The 23,395-nt window shown below is 37.3% G+C and overlaps 1 protein-coding gene across 1 annotated transcript in view; it reads right to left on the bottom strand.

Annotated features, from left to right (window-relative positions):
• Lrp4 (LDL receptor related protein 4) overlaps window positions 1-23,395 on the bottom strand; it is a 315,255-nt gene that overhangs the window by 93,828 nt on the left and 198,032 nt on the right. The window contains exons 7-10 of the mRNA XM_068229792.1: window positions 12,773-12,971; window positions 11,610-11,742; window positions 8,175-8,361; window positions 240-393 (exon numbers count right to left, since the gene is read on the bottom strand). Of these exons, the coding sequence (XP_068085893.1) occupies window positions 240-393; window positions 8,175-8,361; window positions 11,610-11,742; window positions 12,773-12,971 (673 nt within the window). The remainder of the gene's footprint in view (window positions 1-239; window positions 394-8,174; window positions 8,362-11,609; window positions 11,743-12,772; window positions 12,972-23,395) is intronic.

Below are 23,395 nucleotides of genomic sequence, written 5' to 3' on the forward strand. Positions count from 1 at the left end.
ACACACATTAATCAAAGATGCTGGGAGAGTGGATTCTTTATTATTTAACACACAAATATAAGAATGCATGCTAGAGCAAAGTTCGAAGTCTAGCAGTCTCTCCTTATTTTGATGAAAAATCAGGTAAGTACTTTTAGTATTCAGTATTCTCTGGTTAAATCAACTAGACAGAATGTCACAGATATGTGCTAGACGTAAGGTGTAAGGTATTTCAAAGGAGATGGACAGACCAAACTTACCTACAGGTCCTGTCCCATTGAGACTTGCCCTTCGTATCACATCCATCGAGACATCAGACCAGAATATGAGACCTTGCCTGTAGTGGTAGTCAAGGGCTATAGCATTGTGTAAACCTTTCAGTATAGCTGTATATTTTGCATTGTTAAGACTGACCTAAAAGAGAGGAAAAGAAAATTAGTAAGAAACTAGTTTCTTTACAGAATACTCAATTGTAAAGTAGAATATCTCACTTTTTAACCAAAAGTAGGGCTCGGAAGTTGAGAAAATATCCTTTTTCTTCTTGAGTGTCTGAAGATGAGGCCCAATATACAGTAATATAAGTTCATTGCAGGTCATTGTAGGCCAGAAAATTGTGGGTTTTATTTGTCCTTCTTTGCCTTTTTCAGTGTTTTTAGCCTTTTGGTCCATTTTTAGCCTTTTTTGGTCTTAACAGCTATTTTTGCAACTTCACCTTGTTTCAACTACAATTTTACCACCCATTCTCAATTTGAATCATCAATAGTTCATGAATCACCTTTTAAACATCTTTTCTCTAGTAAGTACATATATCTGAAGAGAGAAGAAATGAAATTAAAAATGAAACTAGTGCTCAAAAAATCCCCAGGGATTTCAGATTATATGCAAGGTGAAATATGGAAAGGAGAAAATTTTGATGTGTATATCTTTGAAGAGGAAGATCTCACTTGCTTCACGTATGTCTGTCTTATCAACTGTCGATGGTAGGTTCTGCGCCTACCATGGTTGTAACGGGGAATCAGGGTTCGATTCCAGAGAGGGAGCCTGAGAAATGGCTACCACATCCAAGGAAGGCAGCAGGCGCGCAAATTACCCACTCCCGGCACGGGGAGGTAGTGACGAAAAATAACTATTCGGGACTCAGCCGAGGCCCCATAATTGGAATGAGTACACTTTAAATCCTTTAACGAGTATCCATTGGAGGGCAAGTCTGGTGCCAGCAGCCGCAGTAATTCCAGCTCCAATAGCGTATATTAAAGTTGTTGCGGTTAAAAAGCTCGTAGTTGGATTTATTACAGTTAAAATTGAAATAATTGATAAAGAGATTCAACCTATTCAGTACAAAAGAATAAGAAATGTAGTGAATTACATTCCTATTTAATAATAAATAGAAATGGTACCAGTTATGACCCTAGTCCAGGTCATCGTCAGCCGATTAAAACATGAAAAACAATGCATAGGAAAAGGAAATGAAAGATCAAGTACAGATCAGTAGAAGAGGCGATATAAAAATGAACGGGGGTAGACACTGTAAAACTCAGAAGAAGTAAAATGCAAGTCACTCAAAAGAAAACAGTTCGCAATTCTCTGAGTGGCAGCATGGCACGCGCAGCGCTAGGCGAAGTCCCACAATGTTTATGAATAGAGGAGAATGGTTAAATGAGCCGGTTTTTAAACACTGTCAGGATTTATGGATTTATGTCCCACGCTGTCGGTTCATCGCTCGTCGGTGTCTAACTGACATGGTTCGTGGGACGTCCTTCCGGTGGTGGTGAGTCAAAAGCACACAGCCGCCGTAGTTATCCGCGTGCGGTTCCTGCTCGCCATAGGCGGACCCCGATGAAATCCTACCGCGGTGCTCTTCATTGAGTGTCGAGGTGGGCCGGCACGTTTAACCCTTATCATCCGTTGATGTGGAGGGAAGTTTCTCGATGTTTCTCAAGGTGCTGTCTGAAAACCAATGATCTTTTACACCTAAGAAGTTAGTGATCACTATTGTGATATACTGCACAACCAACTGAGGTAAGGTTTCCAAATTCAAATTTCTGTAACCCTAGTGTGGTTAAGCCGAATATGATTCCAGTTTAGGGTTGCCATAAGGTTCAGGATGATATTCAGGACACCAACATTGACAAGTTCCAACCATAGGTGCCGACTTTGCTCCCATGCATATAGTGGTACGGGGACACAATTGTGTTTTTGCTCCCGTAAGAATATTTGATATTTTCATCCTTGCTCCAGTGCTCAAGACCAAAAGTCAGGGCCTATGGTTCCAACGAGTGTATTTGGGTAAATCCATATGAACTGTCCTGTCTGTTACCAAAAGACACACTTGTTATACGATGTTAATTTTAAAAATCAAATAGAGAAATAGTAAGAAATCATACTTTATGTAAAACACATAGTTTACAGACCACTCCAAAATTATATATAATACAATGATATTTGCATAGATTTTTAAGTAACAGATGGGGCAGCTCATGCGCAATTACTCATTTCTCAATAACACGGGTAAGTGAAAACTAAAAACAGCATTTATTTACCTTTAGTTAAAGATATGCTGATACCAATTATACGAAGCGTGTTTTTTAAGTAAGGTTCGTTTTATTGTTGACACTAGTAGTTCATGCGCATATCGCAACGAGCACATGCATCATGTTCCGGCATGCCTCGGGAACAACTGTGCTCAGTTTCAGCTCTGTAGCTAACTTGTACAGTTCTGTTCTGTGCTTTCAAAAGGTTTACGACTATCAACTCACCCGCCGCGTGTGAGGTTCGCTCAGTGATACGGTTTTTGTCAGCAAGGAACCTGTCTGCTGCAGAAATTCATTGACAGATTTGCGAAGTGTACTGTGATACTGTTATGAGTGAAAGCAAAGTGCGTAAGTGGGTACGACAATTCAAAGATGGCCGTGACAATGTCCATGATGAGGACCGCTCCGGTTGCCCTTCTTTGATTACAGACGATTTGGTGGCTTCAGTTGAAGCGAAGATTCGTGAGAACAGGTGCTTCACAATAACAGGTCTCTCAAATGAATTTCCTGACGTGTTGAGATCAGTGCTTTACAACATTGTTTCTGAACACCCAAAGTTTAGGAAACTGTGCTCCCATTGGGTCCCGAAACTCCTAACAGAGGATCACAAAAACCAAAGATTTGAGTGTGCAATGAAGTTCTTGACTCGTTATGATGAAGAAGGTGATGGCTTCTTGAGTCTGATTGTAACTGGAGACGAAACATGGGTTTAGCATATCACGCCCGAATCAAAGCAACAGAGCATGGAATGGAGACACACACACTCGCCTGTAAAGGTGAAGGCCAAACTGACTCTGTTCCAGCACATTTCATGGCGTCAGTGTTTTGGGATAGGCATGGTGTTTTGTTGGTCGACTTCATGCAACGAGGAACCACTATCAATGCAGAAGCATACTGCCAAACCCTGAGAAAGCTATGCAGAGCGATTCAAAACAAAAGACGCGGCATGCTAACAAAGGGAATTGTCCTTCTCTATGACAATCCAAGACCTCACACTGCAGGTCAGACCCGCGATTTATTGGACAGTTTTGGCTGAGAAGTTTTAGACCACCCACCCTACAGTCCTGATCTTGCGCCGAGTGATTACCATCTGTTCCTCCATCTCAAACATCACCTTAGTGGCAACCATTACAATGATGACGACAACGTGAGAATGGCAGTGAACTCTTGGTTATCAGAGCAGGCGGCAAGTTTCTATGAAGAGGGTATTTTAAAATTGGTTAGGAGGTATGATAAGTGTTTGAACAAACTTGGCAACTATGTCGAAAAATAGAGTGAAGTATGTACTTTCTGAAAATAAATTTACTTTTTTGAAATAACCTTTCGTTGTGTACTTATTTTCAAATGGACCTTACTTAAAAAACACGCCTCGTACTTTTCCGAACTTGACACACTTTTTAGCAACTCATCATTTTTTAAAATGTAGTCATGAAATTCCTACGAAGATATTTCTTTAAAATTGCATTTCAGCAATAATATTGATTTAACAGATTCTACTTTCAGTCTATTTCTGTCATCTGTCCATTGTGAATTCATTAAAGAAAAACTTCTTTCCACGCATGCATTTTGGCCAAGTAAAAGGAAACAGAACTGAGGCAATTTAAGCAATTCAGAATATTGCACACTGGATTCAAATTGCTTTAAAAACTGAACCCATTTATTGCTAGCTAACATGGATACAAAATAATTTTCATTATTATTCAACACGCTGCTCCCGGGCGGAAGTAGATAGCGTTAGCATAGGTCAAGCCCATTACCTTGACAACGTCAGGTAATGACGTCAGACTCTTCTTCAGTATGACCAACCAAAAAAAATTCCATTCCCTTTCAAAAACATTTGAGCAAAATTTTAAATAATTAGCTCTGATTTTTTAAATTAAGGGTATTTAGGGATTTTTTTTAAAATTCGGTCAAGATGTCGGGACACATGCTCAAATTCAGAACAATCCCGCTTTTTCAGGAAGTATGGCAACCCTATTCTAGTTATACCAATATAAGTTTCTTTCTCCAGGATGTCCATTACAGGTTTGCTGAATTAATTTTGGGTGGAAAAAAATATTTCATTCTAAATTCTGCAAATACTTCATTTAACAAACATGGAATTCCTTTTTTTATATAATATATATTAATCTAAAAATATATCATGACTGAAAGAAGTGCTTCACTCACATATTTTTGCACTGCATGTTGCATACCACCAGAATTTTGAATTTTACATTATATTCCTCCATTACATTTTTCATGCCATCACTTATCATCTAAGGGTGTGAAAATTGCAGGAGAATGAAATAAATGAAGAGTTCCAGACACACAGAGATGAGTTATTATAAGGTTCAACCTATTCAATACTAATTACGTGTTGTATAGATCACCTACGGGTGTCAAATCGAAAGACCTGCACCTGGCGAGCCGAACATGTCCTCGGACACTCCCGGCAGTAAAAGCCATACGCCATTTCATTTACAACATTTATTTAACATGGGACCAGTTTCGACATTTAAATGTCATCATCAGCCATAAAACAAATCACAGACAAATGAGCAAGGACATATTAATTAAAACTTGTGTAGTTACACACTGAAATATGTACATTAAAAGTCTTTATACGTCCATTCACACCATATGTCAAACAAATCGTCAAAACAAAGGAGCAACGGCATAATAAAGCTGGCGCAGTGACACACTGAAGTATGTACATAGCCTCTCACTATTCCAAGATTAAAAGAAGGTTCCTTGATATCTAGTCAAAGCATAAAAGTCTTTGTACGCCTATTCACATCCCGGGTTAATTAAACAGCAAAAATCAGAACCGGCGTAGTGAACACACTGAGACATTTACATGGTCCTCTCACCAATCCAAGTCAACAGAAGGCTCCAACGCACTTCCAACATTGGAAAGGTCGAAGAAGAATGGGCGTACTTTAAAACAGCCATGGTGGAGTCCACAGAAAAGACCTGTGGAAGAGTATCAGGAAGGAAGAAAGATCAAGAAACGTCCTGCTGGAATGACAGTGTAAAAGATATACTGTAGTTAAAAGGAAGAAACAAGCTTGGAAAAGAAGGCTGAGAAACAGAACAACAGAATGCAAAACAAAATACAGGCACTGCAAGAAAGAGTGCTCCAAGGTGGTTCAAGGAGAGAAAAAAGAAAATGCTGGGAAAAATTCACTGAATATCTGCAAGAAGATACAACCAGAAGCAAAAAGATCTTATTCCAGTGGGTTAGAAAGAAGAAAAACCCAGGTGAAGGTGCTAACTTCATTAAAAATGAACAGGAGGAAGTGATGACACAGAAGCAGGATATATTGCAGAGGTGGGGAAAATACTTTGAACAGCTTTACAACGTGCAAAATACCTTGGTACAAGGAGAAATTGAAGAACCAGATTTAGTGCAGATGGAAGATAAGAAAAACAAGGTCTCCATGGCAGAGACTGAGTGGGCGACTAAAAGAATGAAACAAGGAAAGCCAGCTGGAATTGATGAAGTCACCATAGAAATGATAATACCAGCAGGATCAATTAGTCTACAGTGGTTGTATAGATTCTTCAGAGTGATATGGAGAGAAAAGACTGTTTCAAAAGAGTGGACGAAAGTGGTCATTATGTGTTATAGATGGAAATGTTATAGGAGGAAGTTATGACACAGAAGAAGGATATATTGTAGAGGTGGGGAAAATACTTTGAACAGCTTTACAACATGCAAAATACCTTGGTACAAGGAGTAATCGAAGAAATTTATAATGTCCAATAACGGACCATTATATTGGTATTATTAGTGGTCATTATACCAATATTCAAGAAAGGAGACAGGAAGCAATGTGAAAATTACAGGGGAGTGACACTGATACCTCATACAGGTAAGATCCTTGAAAGAATCTTGGATAAACAAATAAGAGACAGAGAAGAGAGAAAATTGGCAGAACACCAGTATGGATTCAGAAGAGGCAGGTCCACATTCAACCCAATATTTACATTGCATCAAATGATGGAAAGGTATTGGGAATATGGAAAGGACATGGTAGTAATGTTTCTAGATAATCAAAAGGTACATGACAGTGTCCCAAGGAATTTGGTATGGATAACATTGACAGAGGCACAGATTGGGAATGAAACAATGTAGATGGTAACAGCACTGCATCAAAATTGTGAAAGCTGTGTTAGAACCAAACTGGGTCAAACTGAACAGTTCAAAGTTGAGACAGGCTGAAGACAGGAAAGTTTATTATCTCCCTTACTCTTCATTATCATCATGGATAGAATTCTACATAATATCACGGAGAAGATGATGGGCAAGCAAGTAAAGTCTATGCTCTTTGCTGATGACATTGTAGTTTGGGGAGATAATGAAGAGGAAGTACAGACACAAGTTGATTTATGGAATGAGGAGATAAGAAATTTTGGAATAAAGATTAATACTACAAAAAGCAAGACTGTGATCATGATGAGAGGTAACAGAAAATCCAAGGGAGTGATAAAAATAGGAAATGAGCCTCTTGAAGTAGTGAAAATTTTTAAATATTTGGTTAGCATTATGTCACGAGATGGAAATTTGGATGGAGAAATTGATATAAGAATACAGCAGTCTGCAAGTTTCTACCAGTGTGGGAGAGACATTGTATGGAACAAAGATGTGCCAATGAAGTGGAAGAAGGTTTTATACTCGTCCTGTTATAAACCTATACTGACGTATGCTTCAGCAGCCAGGACGTTGACTAAGCGGAACCAAGATAAGATACAAGCAGCTGAAATGAGGTTCTTGAGGAGCATACAGGGAAAGACAAGACGAGATAGAATACGAAATGAGGAAATGAGGAGAAGCGTAGGAGTATGTAAACTTCAAGAAGAGATTGATATAGCAAAGCTAAAATGGTTTGGACATATGATGAGAATGCCAGGAGAGAGAATACCAAAGAAAACATTCATGGATACAGAGACTGGAAAGAGGCCTAGGGGACGTCCTAGAATGAGATGGAGGATCTCAGTTGTGGACTGTATTACAAATAGAGGAGTCAATAGCAATAAAGTACTAGAAGAGGAGTGGTGAAAAGAGCGAGGAAGGTGGAGGGCTTTGGTACACTACCCTACCCAGAGAGAATCTGGAAAAGGGAATGGATGAAGAAGAAGATTTCTCCATTAAATATGTGACCAAAACTAAAATTATGAATGAATTTGGATTGCATTTTTATGTCCTTTTTGCCATTATTTAGGTAGTCTGGCTCCATGGCTAAATGGTTAGCGTTCTGACCTTTGGTCACAGAGGTCCCGGGTTCAATTCCCGGCCGGGTCGGGAATTTTAACCATAATTGGTTAATTTCGCTTGCATGGGGGCTGGGTGTAGGTGTCGTCTTCATCATCATTTCATCCTAATCTTGATGCGCAGGTCACCTACAGGCGTTAAAAATCACAAGGCGTGCACCTGGCGAGCCGAAGTCCTCGGACACATTCCGGCGCTAAAAGCCATACGCCATTTCATTATTTAGGTCCTTTTTCAAACTTTTAGGTCTTTTCTAGGCAATTTATAGATTTTTAACTTTCGAAACCTAATTATTACATATCAAAGCTATACCACAGTCTGCTATAAACTTTACATAGTTAAAGGCTATTTGTACCACATCTCTTAAAAATAAATGACAAAATATTGAAAAAAATATTGAAAGAACTCACTTGTCTGATGTCTATCCTGTTAGTAAAGAGGAGTGTAGGAGCTGCTCCTAGAGCTTTGCAAGTCCTTCCATCAGGGCGCATCACATATCCCGTCATACAGCCACATACGAATGAGCCAACTGTATTGTTACAAGTCTGGCTGCAGACCGGGTCTGTCTCAAACAGACACTCGTTCACATCACGGCAGCTGAAATGTGACAATACAAGGTATTAGAAACAGAAGGAAGAAAAAGTCATTTTAGACACATGATAAAGTCCATACCAGAACCACTGGCAAAGCAGAATAATACAATAGTATAGTATAGTATAGGAATATACACAACAGTACTAAGACCTATAGTGATGTATGGCTCATAATGCTGGATGATGACCACCAGACAAGAACAGTGGCTGTTATGTTGAGACAGGAAGATAGTGGAGGAGTTAGAGATCAGATTGGATATAAAATGAAGACAAATATAGAGTTGCAAGAACTGTTTGGCCAGCCAGATATTCTCATTAAAATCAAGCGAGGATCACGTCCAGAGAATGGAAGAAACCCGTACCGTCAAGAAAGCCTTTATAGGAAAAGTTGAACAAAGGAGGAGGAGAGGAAAGGCCAGGAAAAGAAGGATTGACAATGTTGAGGATAACCTTACAAGGCCGGAGTTAAATGCTGGAGAAAGAAAGCTGAGGACCGAGATGAATTGAGGCAGGTGATTAAGAAGGCCAAGGACCTACATGGACTGTAGCACCAATCAGTAAGTAAGTACAGTAGAAGTCCACTATATTGAGTACGGCATACAGTGAGAACTCTGTTATAATGACAGCTTTGTTCTGTCCCTTGAAAATCCCTATATTAAACTGTGTGTTATTCTTTGCTAACAGCAAGAACCCTATCACTGATGCATCTGTTATTACAAGCGACTAAGCGTGCATCATTTTTTCCATTATCAATATCATTGCACACTGGCGATTGTATTGAATGTGAAGGATCATCTTCAATCTTCAAGTATATAGATGTCTTGCTATGTGTACTAGCGAGCTCTCTCGTCGATATCTGAACTCGAAGGTGATATCAGATTACATAAAATCAGCTTCATGGTCCGTATCGCACTTCAATAGGTTCACAATTAAGTATTTATTTATTTTCCACCTAGTCGATACAATGATTGCTTAAGGCAATTTAATGGTTAAAAGTGGTACATGTTTTGTATATTATCAACATCTTCAGCCACATAACACTGTTTAGATGAAAAATATATAAATTGACAAAGTAATGCTTTAGAGGAACTGTCCTTAAAATTAACATAAGATTGACAACATTAAAACAAACAAATAACTCAAGAGAAAATATATAAATTATTTCTACAATTGCTTTTTGCTTTGCTTTTTCATATAAACAGTGTTATGTGGCTGAAGATGTTGATAATATACGAAACATGTACCACTTTTAACCATTAAATTGCCTTAAGCAATCATTGTATCGACTAGGTGATATCAGAGTCGAATAGTAATACTCGTTGACTGCTGTTCCATAAGAACAATTTGAAATGAAAGAGAATACCTTTTCATTAAAAATGCATAAATAACATGGCCGATAGCAGTAGTTAACTTGTTAGAAATAAAGGCTGAAGTAAACGATCGCTTAATTTTAAAACTATGTTCTGAAATTAAGCAAGAATGTGATACACCTCAAGATACAGAGCAGAGTAGATGACTGATTTCGGAGGTGAGTTTATTCAGTAAAACCTCATTAGGCATTTCTGCAGGGGACAACGAAAGATAATATGTTAAGTGGGAAAACGTACTATTGAATACACAAATAAAAACTATCCAGCACAAATATATGAACACTTGATATGTTTTTTCCGACATGCGTACATTTTACGTCATGTATGTATGGGTACAGTGAAAGATATACTGTATGCTATCTGCCATTTCTAAAGATGAGATGAGAGTATTAAAAGGCGTGAAAAAGACGAGAGAACAAATATTAAAACTTTTTCCATTAGGGTTTATTAAATAAATACAGTGTATGAAAAAGTGTGTAAAATACCTGACAAAAAATATAAAAACATTTGCAGTGGGATCTCATAAAAGTATCAGTGCAATATTGCAGATCACACACTTCAACCATGAATGAATGAAAAAGAGCTAACAAACATCAAAGAAGCTCGTGATCGATATGAACTTCTCCAACTCATCACTGAAGGGAAAATTGAAGGACAACAATCTGTGGGGAGAGGAAGAAATTCCTGGCTTAAAGACTTGTGCCGCTGGTATGGACATACTTCCACTGAAATTTTTCGAGCCATTGTTTCTTGAGTAATCATATTCAGTTGGAACATCAACCTTTGTAAGGAAATGACGTCCTAAGAAGAAGAAAAAAAAGAATTAACTATGAATATGGGAGAAATATTCTATGCTTATTGGCATTGTACAATTAGGTTTCTAACTTCCAAAATTTCACCAAATACTGACATGTAAAGTGCCTGAAGTTCCCATCTAGAATCGTGGTGAAACTTCCAAATTCAAAAGAAATAGTTAAGATGAACATGTTTCAGAAATGCTGGGTTATGTAACCTCCCCAGCCATGAAAAGGGTTATATGAAAATCATCACCCTGAGGTCTGAATAGGTAACTAGACAAATTTTGTTTCTGAAGATAATTTTAATTATATTCTATGCCCTACTGGAGAGTTACAACTGTATTGATACTACTTCTTTTTGGGTTTGTGACACAAAAATAAATGTGCATATAGGCCTATAAAGAAATTGTTTCAAAACATCATAATAGGCTACAGAGGAAACTAAATATTTACTAATATAACTTGAATATGCAAATATGTCTCGGATGAATTTTTAAAACTATTTTATGATCATAATATTCTGCCAATGCCTGAACATGAATCGATATAAATGAAGCTGTAGAACAAGAAACATGACAAAATGAAATGCATTTCTCCACGAGAATTTTTTATGAAAAGTCTAAAAACGTAGAATTTCATAGAAAAATCTTATTCATAAAATTTTTTTTGAATTCTGCAAACTTGAAAATAATTTTATTATGATTTCCAATAGTGTAAAACACAGAAGTTCAGCTTTACTGCTTGAAATTTTAAAAAGCTGCACAGAAAACATTCAAGAAATTTCATGATCCCTAACAATAAGATTACACTGACTGACTATTGTTAGTTGAGGTGTGCCCTGTCTCTTCTGCTGCCACTCATCTCATCAAGACAGCATCATAGCTGCAATTACAGAAAACTAACCCGTTGTTGACGGGTATACAACAGCTAAGAATTTCTGAAATCTTTCCTATTTCCTTCCTAGTAACTTTTCTTATAATTCTTTGGCTATGAGATTGGTTATTGTCCTTATCATCAAATACCCAACATAGTCAAGACAGCTTAAAATAATTAATATGAAAAAGATAACAAAGAGAATGACATACCTGTAACCATCTTTGTTAATAGTAAATCCTGTATGGCAACTGCATCCATCTGTACCATCAGCATTTGTTACACAGAGGTGTTGACATTTCGACCCTTGTTCACAAGTTTTCCTTCGTGGACAATTCTTCTCATCTATGACAATGTTACATGGAATTTTAGTACCGCAGTGATGTGTTTTATATTGGAGGCTATACAAAATATTAACATTATGCCAGTGTTTACAACTTGTTTAAAAGGAGATGCTGGAATAAGGCATTTTTCTGATGGAACATATTGGAGAGGAAATACCATTCTATTTCCAGATAGCATCATGTTTACAGATATGTTCTCTGTGAGTTGAAAACCTGGTCAGGTAAGAATTATATCAGTCTAAAAATTGGTGGGTGTGCGTCACACATTTTTGTACCTGTTTTATGTCACTCTGACATACAGCATGTATTATTCACAGAATATGCACTTATAATACGCCACAATGTTCATAATAAACTAAATTAAATTCTGCCCCTTTAAATGCACAATTTAAAAAAATATATATTGTATTTAAACATAAAAGAAAAATGAATAATCAGTTTTCTAAAACTTTTGAAGATATACGTACAATTTATAGAGATGAAGATATGCTTGCAAATTTTAGTGGATTATCCACTAAAACGTAGAACAACAACATGGCTAGTATGCATGCCTACAATAATGATGTTCTACTCTGAGCCTAATTCACTACTTCCATCACTCTACATAAAACAACTATCACCTAGATTAGACTCATCACTTGAATTTACAGATGCCTTTCATTCCATCACTATAGCTTCTACACTTGACTCTGGAAATTTAGCCATCATATGTGAATAACCAAACAGTAGATGAGGAAAGCAGTTACAACAAGAACAACACGAGGTTCAAAGCCAGTACGAATTATGACCTTCTTTTGTTCCAAATATATCATATGTAACTGGGTGTATTTAGAAGCAAAACATTGCACATTCCAAGGAAAAAACATTGTGATGAATACTACCATCTAACAGATAAATTCACCTTATATCAATATTCACTATATGTAAACTGACACCTGATTTAAACTACCTTCCAAGACTTTATGGTTTACTCAAAAGATATATTGTTTGATACACCACATCCACAACAAAAGTTCATAACAAAAACTCACCTTCTCCTTTAGGGCAGTCCTTTTTGCCATCGCAAACATGCTTGCGACCAATACAAGTGACCACTGCACGTGAAGATGATGCTGTCTCATTATTGCTGGAATTCCCACAACGAAACTGAGTTTCCTCGCACATTGCTTCACACAGATCTTCATCCTCACCTTGTGAACAGTCCTGAACCCCATCACATACCCAGGTTTTCTGTAAATGAAACATTTTGAAAACTGTTATCTAAGGATGAAGAAAGGATTAGGCATTACCATATAGTTAAGAGAGGCATGGGAAAAATTTTTAAAAGCAATTATGAGCAACAGAAAATGGTAGATAAAAATGCCTATGGGATGGATTTAAAGCAATTTAAGGTTTATTAATGATGCCTGGATTGTCCTTCCTGGAACCTGTTTCTGCCTCAAATTATCTATACACGTACTTCCATTGCTCCCTAAAATTTATATGGCTGCCAATTATGTTTGCCATCATGTTATCCTTAGCTGACTATTGTCACATTCAATTTCCTAGTATGTTCCTTCAATCTCTCCTTACTTCTGCAACTATTCCTCACTCCATTTGTTTCTAATCTGCACCTCTTTCTTAGTCTCTTTATTTCCCTGGTGTAATGTAATGGGTCCTCAGCATTCATTACCACTTTTAAAGCTACATACCTCTTTTTTTGACAGTCTTTAACAACTGCATAGCATAGCATCATTTGTATGGTTTGAATTTTAATATTTTTGTAGCTCTCAATGCAGAAAACCCAGTTTCTTGTTGAAGTCATCATAGGGAATTTGTAGGCACATGTTCTGATTTTTTCGTAATTTTATTTACTTTCTGTTTATTAAGTACACTTTATTTCTATCCTTCACCACTTGTGCAAAACACTATGGGACAGGAAGGCTCCTTAAAGAACAAGAAGAACTACTACTACTACTACTACTACTACTACTTTTCTTTCCTCCCCTGAAAAAAAATCTTCCCAGAGTAGCAGGTTTGTGCTGGCTAAGGTCAGTGGCATTTAAGGGTGTTCAAATGTGACAATGACATGTCATCAGCATTTGGCACATTAACTCCTTCGCTGTCTGCCTTGAGTACGTACTCAGACTCCCCATTATTGCTGTATGGTGTCAGCCCAAATGCATACTTGGGCTTGTGCAGCTTTGCCTTAATTGTAGCCAAAAATGAACTCAAAATGCTATCTGTTGCTCATCACTGGCAATAGCACTGATCTACATATTTATCCTCCTTGCATGGCAGAACTAGAGACAAATGAATTGTGCTAGTCACCGTATGTTTACACTATGGCTTCCTCATCAGGTGGTGTTCCGTGTTCTTTGAAAAATGATGATAATGACAGAGAACCGTATCATGAAAATATCAATTGTGATGAACACTGCAGTGGTATTCTCAATATTGTTTTACCGGCAACAGGTGGTGGGTACAGAACTTCACACTACTGTAAATTGACCCAAATTTGTGAATTCTGTTCCTATCCCATATAAATTACAATTTACTGAGGAAGCATATTTGAAAATAGATATTCCCGACAATTTTATGAAACTGGACTTCTTCAGAGTAATTTTTTTATGACTCTTTTAGTTTTTAAGAAAATTCATTTTCTATCTATGTCTGTATTTCTTGTTTGTGTACATGAATTTTTAGAACACTATGGAGAAAGCAAGGCAGTCTAAGACAGTGATTAAAGAGTTAATAAGAAACTCCAGTGAAAAATGTTTCCAATACTCCAGCATCTCTTAAAATCTGCAGCAACTGAAAGGATATTACATAAATATCAGTCAATGATGGGCCAACCTAGCGACTGTTGTTCAGCCCAAAGGCCTGCAGATTATGATGTGACACGTCATCAGTGGAATGACTCCTCTTGGCTATTATTCTTGGCGCTCTAGACTGGGGCTGCTATCTCAGCAAGTGTTCTTGTGTAGGCTGACTGGACCTCAAACCAGTTGTCAGATACAGGTAAAAATCCCTGAGCTAGCTGGGTACAGTGTTGCCTACCCATAAATCTTTTCTCTGCAAAATTTTAGTAGGAAATCCACTAAATTCTGCTAAATTTCAAACTGAAGCAATACAGCATATACCAGCTGCTTTAATAGACGAGATTAACTCAGCACTCACTCACCAGTTTCAGAACAGGAGCAAATGTGTTGGGTTGAGATCCTGTGGTTTCATATGAAGCCACATGGTACTATTCTTTTTGAAAATACAGTATATCCCAGAAGTTCACAGCAGCAAAGGACATACAGAAATTTTCAAATCTATTTTGAAAGTTATTTTCACTTCCATTACTGTTTTCATTGTTTTTGATAAGTGCAGAAAGAAATAATGTCTAACAATTTCGCATTTATACCGCACTGCCAATAGATGCACCGTCCGTAGTTGGGATTACTGGGAAGCTCAACCAACTAATCTTTTAAAGTTTAATTATTTAATCAATATTTACAAAATATCTGACTGTACTTTTTAACCTTTTCTTTCGACATATTGACGTACCAAAAAGAACCTGATGTCAAAAGAAACACGATATCAAACACGACACTACCCGGCTAATCAAGAGTACAGAACAAATTCTGACTGAGGCTGTGGGCCAGAGCTGAACTAGAAAATGAGTGGTAGTATGCAGCGTAAGTTCAATACAGTGGGATTAAGTAGACTATTATACCATAGTAAGTTCTATATTGATTTTTCTCCTGGCGATGAAAGATGACACCGTTACCAAAATCGTTAATAGAAGTTTGAAAATCCATCACAAAATCTGCTGTCCACTAAACAGAGAATTTGTTTGCCGTTCCATTTAAAAATCCACCAAATTTATCAGAAAATACGCTGGTTGGCAAAACTGGCTGGGTAAGAGGCAAGCTTGCTACCCCAAGACAGTGTGCTCTTAAAAAGGTCATCAATCGACACTATCTTGACAGAGCTTCATTATTGGCGTGGGAAGCGTAGGATAGAAAGAAAGCTAGAAAAATATATGAAAAGAGACAAAATGATAAAGATGAATATAGAATGTAAAGACTAGGAACAGAGGAAAAACTCAGGAGTAAAGGATTTGAATGGGAAGTATGAATAATGAGAAGGAATAAGCCAATGATAAATAGTGATCTAGAGAGATAGGAGGACATGATGACAAGAAGGCTGAGTTGCTCAGACGACCCAAGTTTGTAGGTTTGATCCTGGCTCATCCTGTGGTTTTTCCTACCCTTAGGTTGGCAAATATTCTGGTATGTAAAAGAGTTTGTGTAGGACAAACTTTCTGGTTCTTCAGTATGTCCAGAAACTTTCAAAGTAGTTAGTGGGATTAACAACAATTATTAGTACGGAAATTGGAGTTGTTCTGTATCAATTGGAGAACAATGAAATCCTGCTGAATCTCTAGTACTTATAGAATGAAATGTGAATACATCTCAATTACTATGGAAGAATTTGGTCAAACATGTGTTTAAATTGAGTCAGTCAGTGGAGAACAGAACTAAGTCAGTTTATGCACTTTTTGTATTTTTCAGGAATTATTATTAATTCTTGTGTTGAAATGAACTACGTGCATCACATTCTAAAGGGAAAAAGCTCATATCAACTTTTATCATCATGAGGAGAAAGGAATTATGTCAGTGACCTAGTTCCTTTCTCCACCACAAGGTGGCAACCAAGACTGGTTATGACATTTGTTCTTACAAGAAAAATGTGCTGTCTAGAGAAACAGCACCCTGGAACGTACCTCACAATGAGAAGCAAAGCTTCTGCATTTCACTGTCTAAACACTACGTGTATGACTCAACAAAACCTGGAATAGCAACTGCCTATCCTTTTATAAATGGTTGCATTAATCGTTGCTGTAACCTGATAAAAAATAAGGTATGATACTAGTATTTCCTATCAAGGTTTATAAATGAGGAAAAGTGAAGATAAATAAAAATAAAATCAAACATATTCAAAAATTGATGAAATAGATTCAAGGAGAAAATGTGGAAATACTAAACGGGCCAATTGCAAGTAGTGATGATTTAGTCATGTTGTGAAGCAACCTGATCATGTTTATGCAACAAAAGACTTTTCTTTTGAAAATCACTTAACATTGTAACAATATTTACATTTTTTCCTATAGTGCAATTTCTTTTCCATTTGAGTGATTCATCACCCTCCACCTTTCCCCAAGTTTTCTCTCCCATCATTTCGTTCCAGTCCTGGTTTCATCTTCCTGCACTCCCTTTATTGAACTGATCCACCTTGTTCCAGGTCTCCCTCTCGCTGTCTTTGCCTCGAACTTCATCTCTATCATGTGTTTTGGTATTCTTTCCTCCTCCATCCTCTTTACATGTCCAAACCATCTTAGTTTACTGCTATCAATTCTCTCATTCAGGTGGTGATGATGATGATTGTTCTCTAAAGGGGCCTAACATCTAGGTCATCAGCCCCTAATGGTAAAAGATGAGTAAAATGTAATGACAATTAAAATTCCAAATTCCATCCACTGACTAGAATTCAAAAATATTACAAGTTATAAATCTCAATGTTGGGTCCGTATTGAGCAACGTATACCTTTCTAAAAGAATTTTTATTTTTTGTCCAACTTTTCAATTTTTTATTGATTTACATAAATATTTTTACATTATTGTTATATCATAAGTGGGACACATTTTACCTGTATTTTAGGCATCTTCAGCCACTGTTCCTACTCCTTAAGGTCAAAATAGTTAGGATCCTGGATTCTGCTTAATAATAAAATACTTAAAATACTGACAAATTGTTTTAACTAAAAATATTTTTGTGTGTATCAAAATCAAAAATCAAAATCTCTTTATTTGCAAATGAGGTGTCTACCTCGGTGGCAAATGGTACACTAAAATACATTATTGTCAAGCACTAAATATTAAATTAACAAGAGAAGAAAATTTTTCCTATAATACAATATTATACAATTTACGCTAACAATGTTTTCTATTAAACACACAGCTCATCCTTAATAAATTTATATTGTTTACAAAATTCTAATTATAATATCTCCTGTACTACTTACAAATATAGTCAACTGATATACAGTATGTGGAATTGCTTCAAATGATACTATAAAACTGGTATAACATTAATATTTACATTGCATTTATTTATTTACTTTTTTTTTTTTTTTACCCGTTCTGGATCCTAAGTAGCATAACAACCTGCTGCGTCTTAACCAGAGCCCCTTTTGCCACCACTTTTCAGAGTTCCTGAAGGGCCTTCACAGCTACCATAGCGGTCCCAGGGCCCTCGCAGTCCCCACTGTACTTCACCCCTACAGGCAGTCCCCTACTTTGGCTGTCCAAACTCCTTAGACCAGGGGATGGAATTAATTTATTCACACACATTTTTTTATTTACAATAACCTGCACCGGTCGAATGCCCTCTAACACTTCATTTATTTTCTCTGTTGCTGTTTATTCTCTTCTTGAATATCTGTACAGATTTTGGAAAAGGATCAAACACTACCCCTGGTAAACTGTTCCACTCCTTCACACCCTTCCCAATGAATGAAAATTTACCCCAATCGCTTCTGCTAAAATTCCTTCTAATTTTATATTTGTGGTCAGTCCTGCCGATATAATTATTTTCCAACTGAAGCCTCTCACGGATATCTCCCCATGCTTCTTCTCCTGTATAGGCTCTATATAATCCTGTAAGTCTAGTTTTCTCCCTTCTCTTACTTAAAGTTTCCCACCCAAGTTCCTTTAACATTTCTGATACACTACTCTTTCTCCTGAAATCCCCTGTTACAAATCTTGCTGCTTTCCTCTGCACACTATCTATTTCTTTTATTAGGTATTCTTGGTGAGGATCCCAAACACTGTTTGCATATTCCAATAATGGACGAACCATACTCAAGTAACTTTTTTCTTTTAATTCTTTGTTGCATCCTTTAAGTAGCCTCATTATGACATGTAATGATCTGTATGCTTTTCCAACAACGTCATCAATATGACCCTTCCAGTGCAAATTACTTTCAAATCTCACACCTAAGTATTTGCACTTGCCATCTTTTGGGATAACTACCTCATCCAAAGTATATTCAAATTCAGTTTTAAAGCTCCTGTTTGTAAAAGTTGTAACAGTTGATTTGCCTCCATTAACCTTCATATTATTTTCTTCAACCCATTGTTGGATACTTTCAAGGTTCCTTTGTAATTCTGAACAATCCTCAATGTTGTTTATTTCTCTTAAACAATTATGTCATCTGCATACAATCTTATTTTTGATGTTATATTGTTCCCTAAATCATTTGCGTATATTAAGAAAAGTAACGGACCGATTATACTACCCTGTGCAATTCCCTTCCAAACTTTCTCTTCCTGAGATACATTATTTCCTACTTTGACTTTCTGAACCCTTGAATTTAGAAATGCTTTTATCCAACGTGAAACCCTTACGTCCAATCCTATTCCCTCCAATTTCTTTAATAATATTCCATGTTCCACTCTATCAAAGGCTTTGGAAAGATCTATGGCTATGCAATCTAACTGACTTCCTGAATCCAACTGATCTGATATGTCCTGCTGAAATCCCACCAGTTGTGCCTCACAAGAAAATGTGTTCTGCAGAAACATCCAAATGATGTGGATAATAATGACTAGTGAATTGTGTTAACATGTACCATACGTAAAAACATTTAGCTTGATATACAACTGCTCTGTCTAAAAAGGGTGAGTTAACAAATATTATACATTTGATAAAAATATAATGATGTGCTTTAAAAAACTTGTGATGACATTGGTTGGATTAGGTTATTTAGTCTGTAATATCCAATGTGCGCGCTCTCACTGGAATCTTCATGGACCTGAGTGTCACCTTGGGAATAAAATTTGGTATCATTTCCATCCTCTCTAAAGAACCAGAGGAACAAGGAAATGCCATTTGGTCCTTGTTTCAATGATGGTGAAATCCTGACATTCACCTCCCCGCGGTAGAGAGGGGGCAAAGATTGCATATAAGAATAATATTTTATATGCAGGCGGCTAACGAATGAAGGGACCGATTATTTCCCGGTATAAGGTGATCCCCTATGCCAAGTGCCAACAGTCTCTTTGAGAGTGGATGAGCAGGTATGGGTAAGGGCACTCTATTGTCCTGGGGACAAGAAATTGTTCCCAAAGGCGGAGGAACCAGTTTGGTCAACGGCATTAGGATGCAGAAGGCAACGGGAAACCACTGCATTAAAGATCCTGATAGATATTCCAATAAATCCACATGGCATGGCTGCAACGTCAAGATCGGAGCTGGCCATGTGGATCATCTACCTCCGTATGGAGACGACGCCTTAAGAAGAAGAAACGTTTCCATAAGATATTGCGTGATCCGTTGTCTGAATGTTGCTTTATGGTGATTAAATTATGTAAAATCCTGCTGCCTGTCGCTGTGTGGGTTTGAATAATGTAATAATGTAAAAATATTTATGTAAATCAATAAAAAAACATAATGTATTGAAAAGGTGGACTCAAAAAATAAAAATTATTTTAAAAAATTCAAAAAGATGACGATGAACAATGATTGTGAACTTAAACTATCAATGGATCCGTCCCGCTATGCCCCACCTTCCCGTAAAAGAACTTAAAACTGAACAAGGGACTGCTTCCAAAACAAAATCCTAAATCAACGATGCTTGTTGTCTAAAGGGGTCCAAAATCCAGGTCACTGGCCCCCCATAATGGTACTAATCGCTGGTAAAGTAGAACCATGGTGTTCCTCACGTAGTGGTACTAATCACAAGTAATATAAATAATATAAAACAAAAGCTAAAAGGTTTCCACCTATTCAATACTATTTATTGTAAACTTAAAAAAAAAGTTACATATATTTGACAACACTAGTTTCGGTCTTGTTAGAGACCATCATCAGTCAAAATCATAAGTTAAGGCAATAATAATCACAAGTAACATAGACTCACATCATGTTCATCACACAGTGATACTAATCACAGTAAATGTGCTACAAGGTGTTCCTCATATAATGGCACCACTCATAGGCAACACAGACCCATGGTGTTCCTCACACAGTAGTACTAATCATAGGCAATGCAAACCCACAGTGTCATTCCTATAGCGATACTAATCACAGGCAATGCTCAGACCCGTGGCGATTCTCACATAATGGTACTAATCATGGGTCATGCAGACCCATGGTATTCCTCGCATAGTGGTACTAATCGAAGGTAATGCCAAGGCCTGTGGTGTTTCTCACATAGTGGTACTAATCATGGGTACTGTAAACCGATAGTGATCCACCCACGATGATACTAATCACAGACCCATGATTTTCGTCACATAGTTGTACTAATCGCAAGTAAAGTTGACCCATGGTGTACTTTGCGTGATGGTACTAATCACAGGTAATCTCATGGTTCAAGATCCATCATCCGTTGGTCGCCCCTTTTAGTTGCCCCTTACAACAGGCAAGGGATACCATGGGTGTATTCTTCATTTTGCGTTCCCCACCCACAGGGAGTCTTCCATTTAGGTTTTCCATTCCGACCTCCTTTCTCACATCTTTGTTTCTCAATCTGTTTTTCCTTGTCCTTCCTATCATACTTCTTAGGTACCGTATTTCATTTCGCTGGCTTGAATTCTACTCTCCTCCCTACATGTCACTGCCCAGGTCTCAGTCACACAGGTCAATATATCAATTCAGGTAATTATCATGTGATTTAATTTACTTTGTGTTAATCTTCACTTATTTGATCAATAAATACCTAGTAATTTTGTGGTAAAAATACATGATTTTCATGAGTAAGTTAGCCGAAATATGTTAAATTCCAGAAGTGACAAGAGAAAGGAACTAAGTTTCTTCTAGTAGTTATTTCTCTAATCCCTCATTAAGTATATTGGTTCTCTTAAGTGCACAAAAAATTGCAATAGTGTATATATCAAGTGGTAAAACAATTAATTTGTTCAGTGCAGTATTTCATTCACAATTCAGGTTTATGTTACTCATGAATCTTGGAAAAATATATCTTGGTTCCTTTCTCCACAGACTGTCCAATTCAACTGTTTTGAGTCCTACACTGGGCTCTTCATATATAGAAGACTTTGCTCAGATATCAAATCAAAGCCATCTGTTACAAGGACTGCATTTTATTCACCTTTTTAGGATCAAAGATAGAGGAGTTCTTGCAAAAGAACTAGAACAAAGAAAACAGAACTGTTTTGCAAGAATGTCAATATCATATTACTTCCTTTTTGCTCAAATTAAAAGAAGTTATTTTCTTCTCTTCTTCAAAACAGACTCGTATATAACAGCTGCTGTACATCTGAGTTGAAATAATTTTTTTAATATTAACATATTTTTAACCTAGGAGTGGTGGTGCGGGGTCTTTTACGACCTGGCGCAAATTTATTTCATTAGATTGGGCTTAGATACCTTGCCTTTTGTCTGGGGTCAGTGGCATTGTAGTGAAGAGTAACCTTTCTTAGAAGGTTATTGTCAAGTGGTGCATTAGAGTGTCTCGTTGAACCCCGCGCCAACGGTCCCGTTCATCGGAGGTACACCAGCAGTGTTGAGTGTACCCAGTGAGTTAGTTGTGTGATCATGTTAAATTTCATTCAGTCAATTGCTTATCACTGAAATGAGTTGTGAAGAGTATGAGGCAAGGGTATTGATCTCTTTTACAGTCTGTGGAAGAGAAAGAAGTTTTAATGAGAGGGAGGATGAATTAGACTTAGTAGACTCTAAAAGTGACACAGGACAGAGCGGTAATGAAGAATTAGTAAATATTAATGATGATGGTTTCTTGCCCATGAGTTATTCATTTTCCGTGGGAGTTGCTCTTGTACATGTCGCACATAATCTGTTACTCTGTGAAATACCAGAAGCTTATATGAAGAGAACGTGTGCGATTTCTTTCTTTAATCAGGTTCTTTGTCACTGATGAACTTCATTGGAAAGGTTCTAATATGCACGAAGAGGTCCATGCCACATCATGTAATGGCAGTTCCAGGTGAACAGACATCCAAGCAAGAGTACATAAATAGACCCTATAGTGCTATTAAAACAATGTGCGTGTTCTGACAGCTCTCAGCGTGGTAGTAGGAGGTGGCAGTTACTATGGCAACCAGTACACGCCTCCCGTTTCAGCCAATCCCAGCACGGCATGCACTCTCCCTTTTCCTACCCCCGCTGTCTGAAAGCTTCGTGAGGCGGTCGGTCCGAGTTCCACGTTGCCAATATAGTATACCGTAGCACATGTGGCTGGGCTAACAATGTCTACTTTGAGAGATATCATTGTCTGTATAGTGTGTTTTTTAAATCAACTAAATATTATAGTGCTATTGTGTTCGTGTTAATAAGTGTATCGTTATCGAGGCTGGCATTCTAGTGTAGTGTAAATTATAGTATTGTGTAGTATAGTGTAATTTTAACACCGTCTCATTTACTGAACTCAAAATGTTGCAACCCGTTCAGAGCGCCGCTAAACAACGAGGGCAACCTAGAATTCATTCACCTAGAAAAAACGCAAGCGTAATGGGGAGGCATGGTATCGCTATTCGTGGTCAAGCTCGCGATATGGTATGTGCCTTACGGGAATATTTTGAGGCTGAAGGGAAAAATGGGACCCACTGATAGACGTTAACAAAGTTGTAGAAAGAACAGCA

The sequence above is a fragment of the Anabrus simplex genome, chromosome 12 (assembly GCF_040414725.1).
Source record: "Anabrus simplex isolate iqAnaSimp1 chromosome 12, ASM4041472v1, whole genome shotgun sequence".
In the NCBI taxonomy this organism is placed as follows: Eukaryota; Metazoa; Arthropoda; class Insecta; order Orthoptera; family Tettigoniidae; genus Anabrus; species Anabrus simplex.